The sequence below is a fragment of the Dermacentor variabilis genome, chromosome 1 (genome assembly GCF_050947875.1).
Source record: "Dermacentor variabilis isolate Ectoservices chromosome 1, ASM5094787v1, whole genome shotgun sequence".
Taxonomy (NCBI): Eukaryota; Metazoa; Arthropoda; class Arachnida; order Ixodida; family Ixodidae; genus Dermacentor; species Dermacentor variabilis.
The window spans coordinates 1,161,072-1,176,555 of NC_134568.1; the positions used below are offsets into that span (position 1 = coordinate 1,161,072).

Below are 15,484 nucleotides of genomic sequence, written 5' to 3' on the forward strand. Positions count from 1 at the left end.
ACAAGTTGAAACAATCGGAGCGTGGCAAGCTCAATACACTCATCCGAAAGGTAGTGAATCGGGCCCTCGGGCTCCCCATCACCACGCCGACGTATCGACTCCTCGAGCTCGGGTTGTACAATACGCTCGAAGAGATCGCTGAAGCTCAGGAGAGAGCGCAGATGATACGACTGACGATGACCAAGACGGGCAGTCACATCCTGCGCGGCTCGGCTACTTCCCACCGAAAACCCAGGATCCACCGGAGTTTACGCCGGCGCCCCGCGAGCTCCGCGACCTGATCACAATCGCACCCATTCCGCGAAACGTACATCCAGAACATAATAGAGGCAGGTGCCTAGCCCGGGCAACCGCATTCCTCAAACGCACAAACAAGAGAGCGACGACGTCGCTATCGTGGACGCCGCCGCCTATCGATGCAACCGAGCCTTCGCCGAGGTAGCGGCCTCGTCTTAGCAGCGGAACCTAAACGCCACCACGGTACTCATACGCAACCCCGAGGTGGCGGAGCAAGTGACCATAGCTCTGGCAAAGCTCGACGACCAGCGAAAGACAATATTCAGCGATTCGAGACCGGCCAACAACGCGTTCGCGAGAGGAGTCGCCTCCTACCAGGCGTTACGCGTCCTCCGCGGCGCTGATACGAGCGCCCTCAAGCACCACACCGTCATCTGGTTTACCGCCCACCTGGGTCGGACCCGGGCGCCCCGCCCAACCTCAACGAGACAGCCCACGACGCTGCGCGCGCGCTTAGCGACCGTGCCGTCACCCCCGGGCAACCGCGTCTCGATGAGTTGGAGGCGAATACGACGCCCCAGTAATGTACAACAAACCACTTAACACTCTTGCTCGGGACGACGTCTCTTCCGCCCCCGCACCCCAAACTAAACAGGCGGCAGGCGCTACCGCTACGCTTGTTACAAACACATACCTATCCCAACCCCGCCACGTTACACATCATCTACGTGGACGTCTACCCCGACGATGCGTGCCCCTCGTACGGGGTCACGGCGACACTCGCACACGTGCTCTGGTCGTGTAGAAGCACTTCGCGCGATTCTACCTCCGACAAGTGGGAGAAGACCCTACGAAGCGCGCTCCTACAAGACCAGCAATGGGCCATCCAGCAGGCTCGCGCAGCGGCCGCCAGGTACTCCCTGTCGGTCCCTGCGAGGGAGACTCCCACTGCGCGCTGACGTGCTTCCTGCAGGACTTTTATTAAAGTTTGCCCAATCCAAACCAAAGCAGCAGAAGGGCCACCTCGTGAATGCTGCGTTGTGTACCACCAACGGATTATTCCTGGCACATCAGGGTTCAAAATTAATGTACTGGATAGAAGAAGCGAGGAATGTTGACTACTATGCCAACTTTTTGTTTTGCTCACGAGGTGAAACTGAGAAATCCGTCTGGCTATCGACACCAACCGTCTGGGCGCCGTTGGCAGCACTTTTTTCTTCCGAAATATGTACACCTACGTGTCCGTCGAGTCAAACGCGCCTGTTTTGTCTGACTAATCAACGTCCTAGGCTGCAGACAATGAATCCGTCATTGATTACATCTTCCTCAAGCTTAGAAATACGTATGCCCTTGGGTTCCATCAACGCCTTAGCAACAATCGCATGGCACGCCTTACACACAGTGGCCGACACTCGCGCAAAACCGAAGTCACGCACGTTGCCCGCCGGAAGCCTTACAACCCACGAACGACTGACTGACTTGCCCGGCAGGCTTCGTCTGCAACGGGCAAATGTCACGAGGTCTCGTAACAAGGGGCGGAAGGAGCGCGAATGATAAAAGAAATTATGCAAATCACACGCATTGTGGGAATCGATGAAAGAGAAGCTTTCCGTCCTGGATGCTTTTTTTGACGATAATTAGTGGTGATGTTGACCGCTAAAGCTTAAGGGGCCCCTGAAACGGTTCGGACAAATTTTGTAGACGCGTAAGGTAAAGCTTAAGTATAACATTCGCACCAGAATTTAAGTGAAGCGTTACGTATTAATGGAGCTACAAGTGATTACAAGCTACCCTCTTCACTAGCCATGCTTTTCCCCCTCAACTCGTTCGCCGAGCGATCGGGGCTAAGCTCCGCCTTCATTGGTTCTGCGTCACGATGCGACGTCACATCGTCCACTTCCGATTGTTTTGGAGCCCGCCCCCGCCCGCGCGAAACCTCTCCGCTGGCCGCTTGGCCGTCGACCCCAAGCGAGAGCTATCGAAGCAGCGTGCGTTGCGAGCATTCTGTCGAAGCGCCGAATGTGTCTGGTACTTCTATAACCACACACTAGCTGAACGTTTCGACGGAACGGTGGAGGCATAAACTCAAGCTGATGAAGGAACTTTAGCCTAGACGTACGTGAGCGGCCTGACCAGTCTCCACGGTCAGCCACCCGTTGGCGCAGAGCCTAACCAGCCAAAGAAATCGCTAACATTGCTCTTACCAAGTGTACAACATTTTAACATTACCAAAAACAATGCGTGAACGATTACACTCCTGCGAAAAATTTATACCGGCAGCAAAGAAGAAAACATTTTGTTACTGCTACTGTGTCTGGTTGAGCTCTATGCCACCAAGTGGCTGCACCATGCAGACCATTCACATTTGCGCTTCTGCTCGTCCCGTGAAACGACACGCAAGGGGACACGGCCAGGCCCTGTCCCCTTGCGCTTGCGTTTACCCTAATACCGGACTCGCGAAACTCTGTTGCGTTAGTAATCTTCCGCTGTAAAGTGGACGGCCACAATCGCGCAAATCCTGGCGCCGATCGGTTAGTGGAAGTCCGATGCGCTGCAGCCAGTCCGCTCGTCCACTGGCTTGCAGAGGGACAGAATGTCGCAGCTTGACATATTGCCAGTCGCTACGTTTGCAGTCCACAACGCAACAAAGTCGAATCATAGCGCTCGCGAAAAGACAGACCGACCCTGACGGCGGAGCTGTCGTCTAAGACGGAGCACGTTGTACCACAAGCAGACGACACTTGCTGTGTGCCGGAAGTGCTTAAGTGTACTGAAACATTGTTCTTGTGCATTCCCTTTATGTTACTTTCTTCTTATAAAAACAAATTAACTAACATTCCAACTATTACGAACATCATTTGTTTACCATAAAGTTGGTAAAATTATCGATCACGCGCCCTAGTCAGCCAATCGGATAGCATGCCGCACTGACGTCATATGGGTGATTTGCGTTATATGGTATAGGGGCGGTTTAAAATTCCGCCGCGCAGTGTGCTGCGAGCGGCAGTGATGTGCATTTTGAAAGCCTTATAATAAATTACACTCTTTACGCAGAGCACTCAGATGCGTCAATTAATGATCAGAAGGACCTACTCTAACGAATCTGTACGTTTGTAGAAAATCGTCAAAATCGTTTCAGGGTCCCTTTAATTTCTTGAACGTTTAGGTTAATACGAGAGTGGTGAGTTGATGTTAAACGTTACCTTGCGTGCACCACTGCTGTTTGACTACGTAGTACACAGAACACACAGGGAGAGGTGTTTGCTTGAGGCTTTGTTCTGCGCCACATATTTTATAGCCTCTGAGAGGGTTGAGCGTTGTCATTGCCTCACGTGGCACATTGCATTGTGGCAGAAGTATTAAACTGGAACTGGATTATGGGACTTGTACGTGTCAAAGCCACACTCAGATTATGAGGCAAGCCGTTATGGCGGACTCCGGATTAATTTTGACACTGTGACGTCCTTTAACGTGTCCCAAAATCTAAGTGCACGTGTGTTTTCTATTTCGCCCCTGTCTAAACGTGGCTGCCGTGAATGGGATCAAATCCATGACCACTAGCAATGCCATAGCCGCAAAGCTAACACCGCGGGCACAGAATTGTTGATTTGACTGTCGACCGCTTCCGTAGTGTCTCCTGGATCCTGCGGTGCGCTTTAATTATTGCGGCTCTGCTGCTGCGTGCCCCGCATAGGTTGCCCACTTGGCATATTTGCAGGGCGTTTATTTTTCAGAAGCCGCAGCAACGTACTGTACCGTACATTGAACTTAAGCTTATCCTTTGTCTCCGCAAACACTGTCGTATAGTAGTGGGGTTTCCTTGCCTTTTCACATAACCTCCCCACTCTCTTGTATGGGAACTCCCTCTTCTCCTCCTTCTCCTCTCTACAGTCCTATCTGCGTCCCCTCTGGCCACGCACGTTAGTAGAAAGGGAAGCGCTGCAGTTTCTGCAATGCTTCTGGCGGGAGTCACGGATAAAATACAGCTGTCAAGCGGCCAAAGGGGCGACGGCCAGGGAGCCGCAGAGGTAATTGTGCACGTTCGACGCGGTGGTGTGAAAACGACTTTCTCCCGTCGCCTTTCCTCTCCTACTCGCGCCTCTGAAGGTGTGCGTGACAGCAGCAGCCACAGCAGCCCACAGTAGCAGCAGCAGCAACAGTGGAGAAGTCGAAGGAAGAGGCAAATAAAGCTTCACTTGAAAAGACGGAGGGTGGAGAAAGAGGACGACGACGTTCGGTGGGCTACCTTTGGACTGCCCCCGGAAAAATGCCAACCGTCTCCCTTGATCTGTCTTGCATATTTAAGTAAACGGTTCGCACGTAACAATATAATCCAACGTGGAACAAAGCTTTTTATTCAGTTGCTGATCATCTGCCTTCGAGTCATGCCCATTACACAAAACTAATATGATTTGGCAAAAAAATTATCAACATTAACAGATGGCGTTCCATTCGCTATTCCAAAATGCATAAAGTATGTAAACATTGTAACAGAGACCGTGCGCTCTCAGAGCAGTGCTAGAAAGTTATATTGCGGTAATCTTGATGTTCCAGTTTTGCATTATCTGACTCTTTTTTTGACCAATCCTCTTTGGTGTTTGGGAGTTATTGTAGGTTGTAGGGATATTGAAAAACCCCGTCAACTCAACTCAGTAGGTTACTTAGCTAAAGGTATTGCTCTTTTATTTTGCCGCAAGTAGTGTCCGAAAAGCTAGTTTCTTCCATTGTTTATTTAGACAGCACGGTATTTTATCTTCAGAAAAGAAGTTGAGGGCCACTGAGCTTCCCCTGGGAGCATCATTCCTCTAAATTTCAATAACTATTTTACATATTGTCAGTGATTCAGTTCCATAAACCACCAGCTTCATTGCAAACTAAGAACGGTAATTTTTGACGTCAATCTTACCCGTAGGAGGATCGCACACAACGGGCCAAATACGAGAGAGAGCGAGAAAGAGAGAGAGAAACATCTTTGTTGAGCCGAGCTCGACATATTCCTAGACGCCGTCCATGGAAGTGGTTCCCTCTTCACGGGACCCTTATGCTTCCCTAGCCGCCTGGCCCCTGGAGATCAGGACGAGCTGTTCTTCCAGGGCGCGGCTGGTTAGCAAGGTGTCCCATCGCTCGGAAAGGGTGCATGAGGGATGGGGTAGGGTAGTGGGGCAGGTAAGAGGTGGGGGGACTGCCTTGACAAAATCGCATACTCCAATGAGGTGTTGGAGCGTGCCTAATTGAGGCTTGCAAAAATTACATTGCTTCTTGTACCTTTCCGGGTACATCTTGTTTTGAAGGTATGGGTGCGGGAAGGATCCTGCCAGTATCTGCCTGTCGATCGCTTGCTGTTCTCTGCTAAGCGATTTGTGAGCATCGGGGTAACGGCACCTCTCCGTCTTGTAATGGTACCCTCCAGAGTTATTGTGCTTCTCAATGCGACCAGGCTCCTTGGCGACTTCTGAACTCTCTACAAAAAACTGACATCGCTACCCGTTTGTCGGTCATTTTTTTTAGTGAGGCACAATACCTTGTTTTTTTTCTATGTTTTACATTCTACTGTAATCCGTGCGACCTGCGTGTTTTATTCTGTTTCTGCGTTACTATTCTGTTCGTGCTGTGTCACTCTATACTTTGTTGTTGTTTTAGTCAAGTCCAGGTGACTTCTCATCTTTCTCTTTCTTTAGTTTTACTTCATTTTCATCCTATGATGGCGCTATACTTACTGCGCCGTTTTGGCGAATATTCTTATGGTGCACGGAAATTGCAGTTAGTGCATAAAATATTGAAACTTATCAGGAAGAAATGAATAAGAAAAAGACGTATGAAAGGGTATCTCTCCGAAACAGCTATAAACGTCTAGATGGCTGTCGCCAGCCGGCTCCATAAATATTTCGTTCTGTCTGCAATGTATTTGTGTTTTTACATCGATAATTATAATAATTGTAATATATATAACAATGACAGTAATAACCATATTCCCCTGGAGAAGAGGTAACAGCTCAAGGTATTTCCTCGAATGTGTTCGACGCGCGTGGACAGAAGAAAATGAAGAACGCAGCAGCAATCTCTCTCGTGCACTGCGCATCCGGCTTCATTCTGTGGAACCAGCAGCTAGGCTTCTTCGTTCCGCAGTGCCTCATCTAAATTACCCGGCGAGACATTAGGGCCCGACAAGTGGGAAAGCCTTCTCTGCAGCCGATTCACTGTCAACGCCGACAATACTCTAGCGAGGCCTCGTGTTTCATCGTGATGCAACGGCCTCAGTTCGATTCCAGCACCTTGCACCAGGATACAAAGATGACTGGCCATGGATTTCGACACGCACTTCAGCAAGACAACACGTGCGGCGGTACTCAGGCACCAGCAACAGTGCCCGCACACGGCTACTCGCGGGCTCAACTTTCTCGTCGGTGCAGGAAACGCGGCAGGCGTCCGGGGATCCTTCCTTCTCGCGGCTGCCCCGTTTCGACGTTCCTTTGGTCCAGGCACGGTTGGCCACGCGCCTTTGTCAACGGAACCGCGGACAGGTGAATATTCGTACAACTTCTGTAACCGAAACGATATAGTGTTTCTGATTGAGATAGCCGAAAAGTATAGGGTTCATGCAGTGCTCCGGTGAAAGCTCGCGCTCATCTCGGTGGCACCATAGGCCAAGGGCCGCGGGGGACTGTCGCGCGAGCGCGATATTAGGGTTATTTCGAGTACTTCTTACTTGGGGGTAATTTAAATATAAACCTGCGTGTGCTTTGTACACTGGGTGTGCAAAATCCTGAAACTTGTTAATACATGAGCACGTTGATGGTTACTTATGTACGTTTCATATACTGGAGAAAGACAAATGCAACAATACACGACAATGTGCTTGCATTACGTGCGTGTGTTCTTCTTGTGCTTGCTTTATTGGATTGCCTGTAATATTTTCAAGCCACAGCAGCCGAGGAAGGACGGGCCTTTTTCTTTTACACCGAGTGTTTCCCACTGGCTGGTTCTTTTCGCTAATAAAACGTCGAAAATAATGGTTGGCTGACATCCGCTGTTGACAACGCTTCTAGAGTAACGACCATTTTCGGAATATAACTACCAGTAGCCAAGCGCATGTTTTACGATTAGAGGCTTCGATTGTATATAAATAAAAATAAGATACGCGGACATCTAAGCAGTTCTTATGAGTTGTGAATGCGAAGGCATAAATGCACATTTGATCACCGCTGAGTGGCCCTTCGAGTGATGAGCTCCTCGCGGGCAAGCGAGCGACGCTCGGCCAACGCCTCCTACATAGCACAAGGCCGGTGCACATCGATGCATGACGTCACGCTACTTTGGCCAACTGCCATAGAATATAATAATGACGCTGCGGAGTAAGGCGCGGTGATGTACACGTCAGCGCTTTCGTCACGCCGGGATTGGCAATGGCAATTTCGGTCCAAGTAGTATGATGTCAGTCAGCAAAGTGCACAGACCGGGGGCCCTATAACGTAAAACTATTCCAATATGTTTTTTATTCCAATCTCCTGACGTCAAATTTGAGCAACCACCGACGCAAGGATCGGGCGGTCACCCGCAGGGTTGTCTGAACAGACCAATCAAGCGCTATCCTCGTTTATAGCAGGTCACTTTTGTTTGCTTTAATAACGAATAACATTGCCTACACTAAGCTGCTTTTCTTATCTAATTGGCTGACAAGAGGCGAGGAGCAGGCTCGAGTGGAGAGGGATTCGATAGGGCCGAGCCAGTGCACTGAAAATCGATAACCGGATGAAGAGGGTGGTTCCGGCGTCTGTGATTGGTCCTCTTTCCCTTACTTAGCTTGCGGTGGCTCGTCGAAAATCGCGGCGACATGCAACGGAAGCTTAAGAATGACGCTGAAACGGATCCTCAGCAATGAAGAATTGGCAGACCAAGGTATTTAACGTGCCGAAAGTGCTCGGAAACCTTACACGGCCACGCAAAACGTTTTATTGTAAGCAGTTATACCCATGCTCTCCGGCAGGTGCGAGTCACCGGTGCCTGAGCGATCGGCGGCAGCCATCGTTTATTCCTTTCGGAACAGGGCAGCCTGTGGTTATTCAGAAGAAAATTCAGTTTTGTTCCGCATATTAATGCATGTTCATCGCGTACACGTCACTTTGACGCGCGAGTTCTTCCGGCTTGTGACGTCGCGCTACAGGCAGGTGAATTCGGTGCAGCCCGAAAACTTTTCACCAATAGCCGAGGGCTAATGGCGCAAAGGGGTCGAATCAGAAATATCTATTTTTCTTTTATTCGATCAAATCATTTATAATCAGTGTCTACACGTCATATCAGGTGGGCAGCTATCACGCTTCTCGTGACGACGTGAGAGAGACAGGTTAAGTAGGGGTGGTCTAAAAAAGTTTTTGACCAATCGTGAAGTGCCGGTTGCAGAATCGGTATCGAAAAGCTTGGAATAGTTTTACGTTTAGAGCCGCTGCTATAGACGAGGTGCTCGTTTCGTCCAGTGGGTAAGACATGCTGCTTCTGAGCCTGAGTGGTAGTTTCGAAAGCCACTACCGTTAACGTTTTTCATTTCGAATTTATCCTGTATTCATATGTGAAGCTCTTTATAGGGATTAACGAGGCGAAGATAGAACGCGTGCATAAGCTGGCGCGGACAAGGAACGCGCGGATAACGCCGGCTTCCGAGAGCGACGGTGACATGGCGTCGTGCCTATGCCCTCTCCCCTCACGCAACTCATGGCGCGGCAACGCAGCCAGCAGGTGTGCCCTTTCACCCGCTCTGCGCCGTCGACGCGTGCACGTGGCGTCATGTCACAGCCAATGGAACTTTAGGTGTTGTTTCCCCGCTACAGACGCCGGCTTTTTCGGTCATTGAACCATTTGAGGGTGTTGCACCAAAAGGAATCATTGAAAGTCAAAACAATTTGATCTTTTGTTGCATCATGTTAAGTGCTTAGTATTGGAATCCATTGTGCGAATGAAAAATATTATAGTAGAGAAAAAAAACTATAAACTAATCTTTAGCTAGAGTGATGCGAAATGTGCGATATGTTGTGAAATCTTTATATTCCAGCGGAAAGCACCGCCAAAGAGTCAGCCATTCTGGTCGCGGATCGGCTGGTGCAATCTCGGCGTGGCTTCTCGCTGCATCTGCAGAAACCAAGACGATGGCTCACAGGAGGCGGAACGAGCTCGCAGCTGGCACAGCGTGTCATCGAAGGCGATCTCTAAACCGGCCCCGTGTTGTCAAAGCCTCCGCCCACCGCCTGACCATCGCAGGAGCACTGCGGAGTCCTGGCCACAGTTCAAGCGGTGGTGCTTGGCGCAAGGGCGACGTGTCTCGCTTTGAGTACACCCACAGCTTTTGCGTGGCTGGCTGAGCGCGTGGAGCCCAGGTGCCCGCCGTCGTGGCCTTCGATGCGCTGCCTTCTTCCCCGGCCAGCCCCAACGGAACTTGCAGTTCCGCGAGGCCGAGCACTCCTCCGCTATACTGACTGTGGCCGAGTAACTTTCAAAGATATTCTCGCACTTTTGAAGCAGTACAAGGATGTCCTGGCGGTTGTTTCGAATCTTATGGGCTTCCATAAAATCGGCTCTGCAAACGTTGATCCGGAAGCCGGAAGTCGCCCGTGCAACTTTGCCGAAGTGGTGCATCTCGAGAATTCGGTGGATGACGCAGCTCGCCGTCGACGCGAACATTTCTGCGTTGCGTTTTTCCGCAGAGCCTGCCGGGACTCGTACGCCGCTGCGTCGTAATTACAGCGAGGTGTTAAATTTTTTTATGTTTTGTAAAATATATTGTCACGTATGCGATATTTCTAGTTCTTCCTGAATATTTTCCCTTTAGGGGGACATCGTTTTTGCATTCTCGGCATTTACGCATACCTTGTGTTTGTAAGAGGTATGAGCTGGCACATCTTGACATATGCCTAGCTAAAAGCGAACAATTCCTATAAGAGGAGAAGAGGGGAAGCATGAAGCGCTGTGACTTTGCCTGGGCTTCGCTCTCTCTTTTCGCCTTTGTTTATCGTCCACTACGTACGTGAAGATGTACCAACTCGCTCCAAATATCCACACCCGTCAATTTAATTACTCTTTGCCTGACAGCTATAACAAGCGATTTACTAGATTATACATATATCTGCTGCTTAGTTTTTAGTTAGGACGTCCTATCACACTCACTTCAGGAAATCCTGAAGGCAAAGTTCTTTTTAAGATGGTCATTCAAATGGTCATTCAGCTTGCATTGCTTCCTAAAGTCAGATTACTTATACTTCCTAACTAGAAACTAAGAGCAACAACAGGAGAACAAAGAATAAAGGTTAAAAAAATATATGCATTGCCTCAGAGCTTAGGCGTTATGCTAGTGTACTCTAAATGCTCTTACAGTCGCTCTGTATAAAAACGGAGAATGATCGAGTACACTGGCTTGCTTTTCAACGCGTAGCAATCTTTACGGGCCTTGACCTCTGCGCCATGGAGAAATAGGTAGCAGAAGTCTTTGAACGCTTGGGATTCCCACAGAATATCCTTCATATGTGATGCTGTTCGAAGCCAACGTATGGGACGATTCTGCCGTAGCACCTGTCAATTCTTGCAAATTAACAATATTATTATGAATAAGTTCATTAAGAAGTTAAAATGAAGGTAGTTAGGGAATTTCTGTTTATTATTTGAATATGCGTTTCCAATTTTCATGCTAGGAATGCCTGCCTCGACGAATAATCCAGCTAAAATCCAGTAAATGTGCTTTCTGGCACGGGCAATTTTTAGACATTCCTGAAAACAAAACGATCAGCCCGTAGATTCTCGCATTATTGTTTGATTTGCTTAATTAGTTTGTAATTACGCACGCTCTTAATGAGAAGTAACAGCCGCAGTCTTTCAGTGCAGCTTAGCAGCAGCGTTGACTTTTTCTATGATATACGTTTGCGCTGTATTCCTGTAATTATTTTTTGGTTATGCAAGTGAACTTGAATCGGTTCAAACTGGTTTGAACCGTTATTTTTTGCTTCGGAGTTTGAGTGGAAGTGAACTTTTGTATCTGAAGTGAAACGAAAACCGCAACAAAAAAGTTTCAGTTCGGCACTCTGCTGCCGAAGCCCCAAAACGCGTGGTTTTCGACGTACATGAGGGAGGCGTTTGGCGCCGAGCATGCCTCCCTTGACATGGTGCCCATCACAAGTACTGGAGATGTGCGCGATCACATCGTTCTCCGAGAAATCAGAAACTTTATACCTCTCATTTATCCATCGCACTTCTCTGTCCCAGTCCCTCTGCTCGTCGCCAGCAACAACAGAGATGTTGCGGTGCTGTCTACTAGTGCTGTCGAACGAATGGAGATTTCGTCCTATAAGAGCACAAATGTATACAACATGTATATTCTGTGCATCAATTCAAATTATTGAGCACGCTATTGTTTTTTAATATGTATTTAGTCACGTACTAGTCGACATGACAATAAATTCTGCTTAGCTCGATGTCACATATTCGATATTCCACACGGCCACTACAATTCAGTGGAGCTGTAATGCTGTTCTACATTTATTTTTTAACAAAAAAGTTACTAGTTTAACTGTATTTGAACTTGAAACATTATTCAATTTAATATATCACACAAAGCTGTCTCTGCTTTGTCGATTCCACTATCGCAAGTATCGATCACGAATAAGCAGTACTTACACAAGCATTTCATGGAATTCACGCGCAAATCAATGTCAAATTATGCAATCGTTGTCGACGGAACGGTGCCCTTTAGTCACCCACCACAGATTTCTTGGCGTGATAATAGACCGCAGTCTTTCTTGGACGAAACATGTTACTGCGCTTAGGGCTAAACTGACCAACTTGATACACGTTCTTCGTGTAATATCAGGACTGAGATGGGGTCCCTCTGAGCGAAGTTTGCTCCAAGTGTACCAGGCACTTTTTGTGGTCTACATACGCTACAGCTTGCCTGTGTTATCTAACATGGGATCATCTTGTATACGCACGCTGGAGAGCCTTCAGGCACAAGCACTACGGATATGTCTTGGCTTGCCACGCTGCACGTCAACCAAGGGCACAATAGCGGAAGCACGGGCTTGTCCAATCGACATATACAGGTCTTGTGAATCTGTGCGTACCTATCTTCGCCTGCTAACCAGACACCCACACCATCCACTGTCAACACTTCCAAGCACCAACCTTGACTGCGGTTTTTCTAAAGCTATTGAATGTCTGGCAAGTATTATGCCTGCAAGATTCCAGGCCACCGATATCCCCGCAACACCTCCATGGACATTGCCAAGACCACTAGTGAGGCTTCAGATACCCGGAATCATGAAGAAATTTCACGTTTCCTCCATTGGCTTGAAACAGCTCACCCTCAGCATAATCTATGAAGACTGGATTTTGTTTATTTGTCGGATAAGGGTTGCCGATTGGCGAATAAGAAAAGGGCAAGATAGATTTCTCGTTTTTTAATTTCCTGCCGAAAACGCGAGAAAAGCCGTCACTTAGTGGGACGTCATCCATTTCAAAATATTTTCTCGCCTTTGGGCCATATTTTTTCAGTAAAAGGTATTGTTGCGACTGAATTGAGTATTTCGTTCCTTTAAGGCTGATCGTACGAGTAATTTCCCCTACGTTGTCCTTGGCGTCTTTGTTTGTTGGCTTCTTATGATATGATTAATAAATATCAGGCCCTTCGGTTCTCTTTCCTATCGTTTATTACATAACGAGGGTCTCGAATCCGGCAACATTGGTGTCTTCAGGTAGCATGTATGGGTTTCTTGACCAGTTTCCTTCACCCAAAAAGATCACGTACTCGTCACGCCTGCGGCAGAAAGGATGTTCAATATCCGCCGCCAGTTTGTGAGTGGTGGCGCTGGCTAACACTCCCAAGGTTAGTTGTTGTAGAAAAAGACATAAATGCCTCAGAAAATGGATGGGAAAACGGCGCCGCTGTAGCTCAGACGGTAAGGGCATCGCACGCCTAATGCCGAGACGTGGGTTCATATCCCACCCGCGGCCAGTTATTTTTTCGTCCACTTTCATTTCCATTGCTTTCGCATTTCTTTAATTAAATTAGTAAGTACAAGTAGTTTCCACTGTGTTTCACTTGGTGTCTTTGTTTGTTGACTTCTTTTGAGATCATTAACAACAATGGGGCGCCAAGTTTCTCTTCCTTCTCGTTCATATATATATATATATATATATATATATATATATATATATATATATATATATATATATATATAGTTTTTTCATCCACTTTAATTTCCATTAATTTATCGTTTCTTTATTTTATTTATTAAGCACAAGTAATTTCCCCTATGTTGTCCTTGGTGTCAGTGTTTGTTGGCTTCTTATGATATGACTAATAAAAATCGGGACCCTCGGTTAACCCCATCTCCTCCCGTTTATATATATATATATATATATATATATATATATATATATATATATATATATATATATATATATATATATATATAATGAAATGGGGTTTATTGTAGCTCGTTCGAGGGATCGCAGGTAGCTCTAGACCCGCGACCGGGCCGGTGGGCTAGACCTGCCGGTCCCGACGTGGGACTAGCCGGGTGCGTGACGAGTTCGCGTCCTCGCCGGACCTACAATAAAAGTTTCTTCACTCACTCACTCACTGGATCACGAGTCCTAGCGTTTCGCATCAACAACCCGCGCTCGTGTCTCGCGCCGCAGCGGTGGCAGTCCGCACAGTGCCACACGCATATTACCCACTACAACTTCCCCCGGGGCGAAGAGGAGCCATCCTGGCGACCTAAGGCGATGATACGGTAAGGGGGTCGTGGTACGGCTTCAGGCGGCTGACGTGAACAGTCTCGCGGCCACGGCGGCGTTTGTCCGAAGATGGCGTCACCGGTTCGACCACATAATTCACAGGCGAAGTACACGCGACGATCCGGTACGGACCTTGATATTTCGGAGCAAGCTTTGGGCTAAGGCCTGGAGCTTGGAAGGGCAGCCGAAGCCAGACGTGAGAGGCCACGGCGAAGGACTGTGTGGGCCGATCATTGTCGTGGCGATCTTTGTGGATTCCTTGGGTATCCGACGTGAACGAGCGAGCCAGTTGGCGGCACTCTTCAGCATGGCGAGCAACTTCGGAAAGAGGGGTGAATTCAGAGGCATCCGGGTGATATGGTAGTACGGTGTCGAGGGTAGTGGATGGTTCACGCCCATAAAGAAGGAAAAATGGTGAGAAGCCTGTGGTAGCCTGAACGGCGGTATTGTATGCGTACGTCACAAAAGGGAGGACATCTCCCAATTGGAATGATCCGACGCAACATACATGGTGAGCACGTCCCCAAGGGTGCGGCTGAATCGTTCCGTTAGGCCGTTAGTTTGTGGGTGATACGCCGTAGTGGTGCGGTGAATAGTGCGGCACGCGGCGAGTAGCTCATTAATAACTTCGGACAAGAAGACACGGCCTCGGTCACTGAGCAGTTCTCGCGGTGCGCCGTGCCGTAAGACGAAATGCCGTAAGATGAATGCGGCGACGTCGCGAGCAGCAGCCGAAGCAAGTGCAGCAGTTTCAGCATATCTTGTCAGGAGGTCTACTGCGACAATTATCCAACCATTTCCGGTAGCACTGCATGGAAGAGGCCCATAAAGGTCGATGCCAACCCGATCAAAAGGACGTGCAGGACACGGTAAAGGTTGCAGAGGGCCTGTCGTATGAGAAGATGTCTTGCGTCGCTGACAGGCTGCACATGACCGAATGTATTTGCGAACATAAGAATACATGCCGCGCCAGTAGTACCGCTGGCGGAGCCGCTCGTAGGTTTTCAGGACGCCAGCATGAGCTTGTTGTGGGTCTGCATGGAAATACGTGCATACGTCGGAACGCAAATGGCGAGGGATGACTAGCAGCCATTTGCAACCGTCGGGCTAATAGTTTCGGCGGTACAAGATGGCGTCCCGTAGCACGAAGTGGGCGGCTTGGCGACGAATGGCTCGAGGGCATGTAGACGTTGAAGAACTGCTAAGAATATCAATGAGAGACACAATCCACGGATCTTTTCTATTTTCAGACGGCATGTCAGTAACAGCAAGCGTAGCAACCGGGCACTCTATGGATGAAGGTGGCCTTTCGTCGGATCGCGTGGGCGCACGGGAGAGCGCATCTGCATCAGAATGTTGGCGCCCGGATCGATACATGACGCGAATGTCAAATTCTTGGATCCGAAGAGCCCAACGTCCAAGACGCCCCGACGGGTCTTTCAGTGACGCAAGCCAGCAGAGCACGTGGTGGTCT

The 15,484-nt window shown here is 48.7% G+C and overlaps 2 protein-coding genes across 2 annotated transcripts in view; both read left to right on the forward strand.

The window, feature by feature from the left end:
- LOC142574986 (uncharacterized) overlaps window positions 1-15,484 on the forward strand; it is a 119,044-nt gene that overhangs the window by 55,941 nt on the left and 47,619 nt on the right. The gene's annotated exons all lie outside the window — the stretch shown is intronic.
- LOC142569516 (uncharacterized) lies at window positions 6,293-9,533 on the forward strand. Its single transcript, XM_075678615.1, has 2 exons — window positions 6,293-6,758; window positions 9,281-9,533. Exons 1-2 carry the CDS (start codon window positions 6,539-6,541, stop codon window positions 9,436-9,438), a joined length of 378 nt encoding a protein of 125 aa, XP_075534730.1. The 5' UTR covers window positions 6,293-6,538; the 3' UTR covers window positions 9,439-9,533.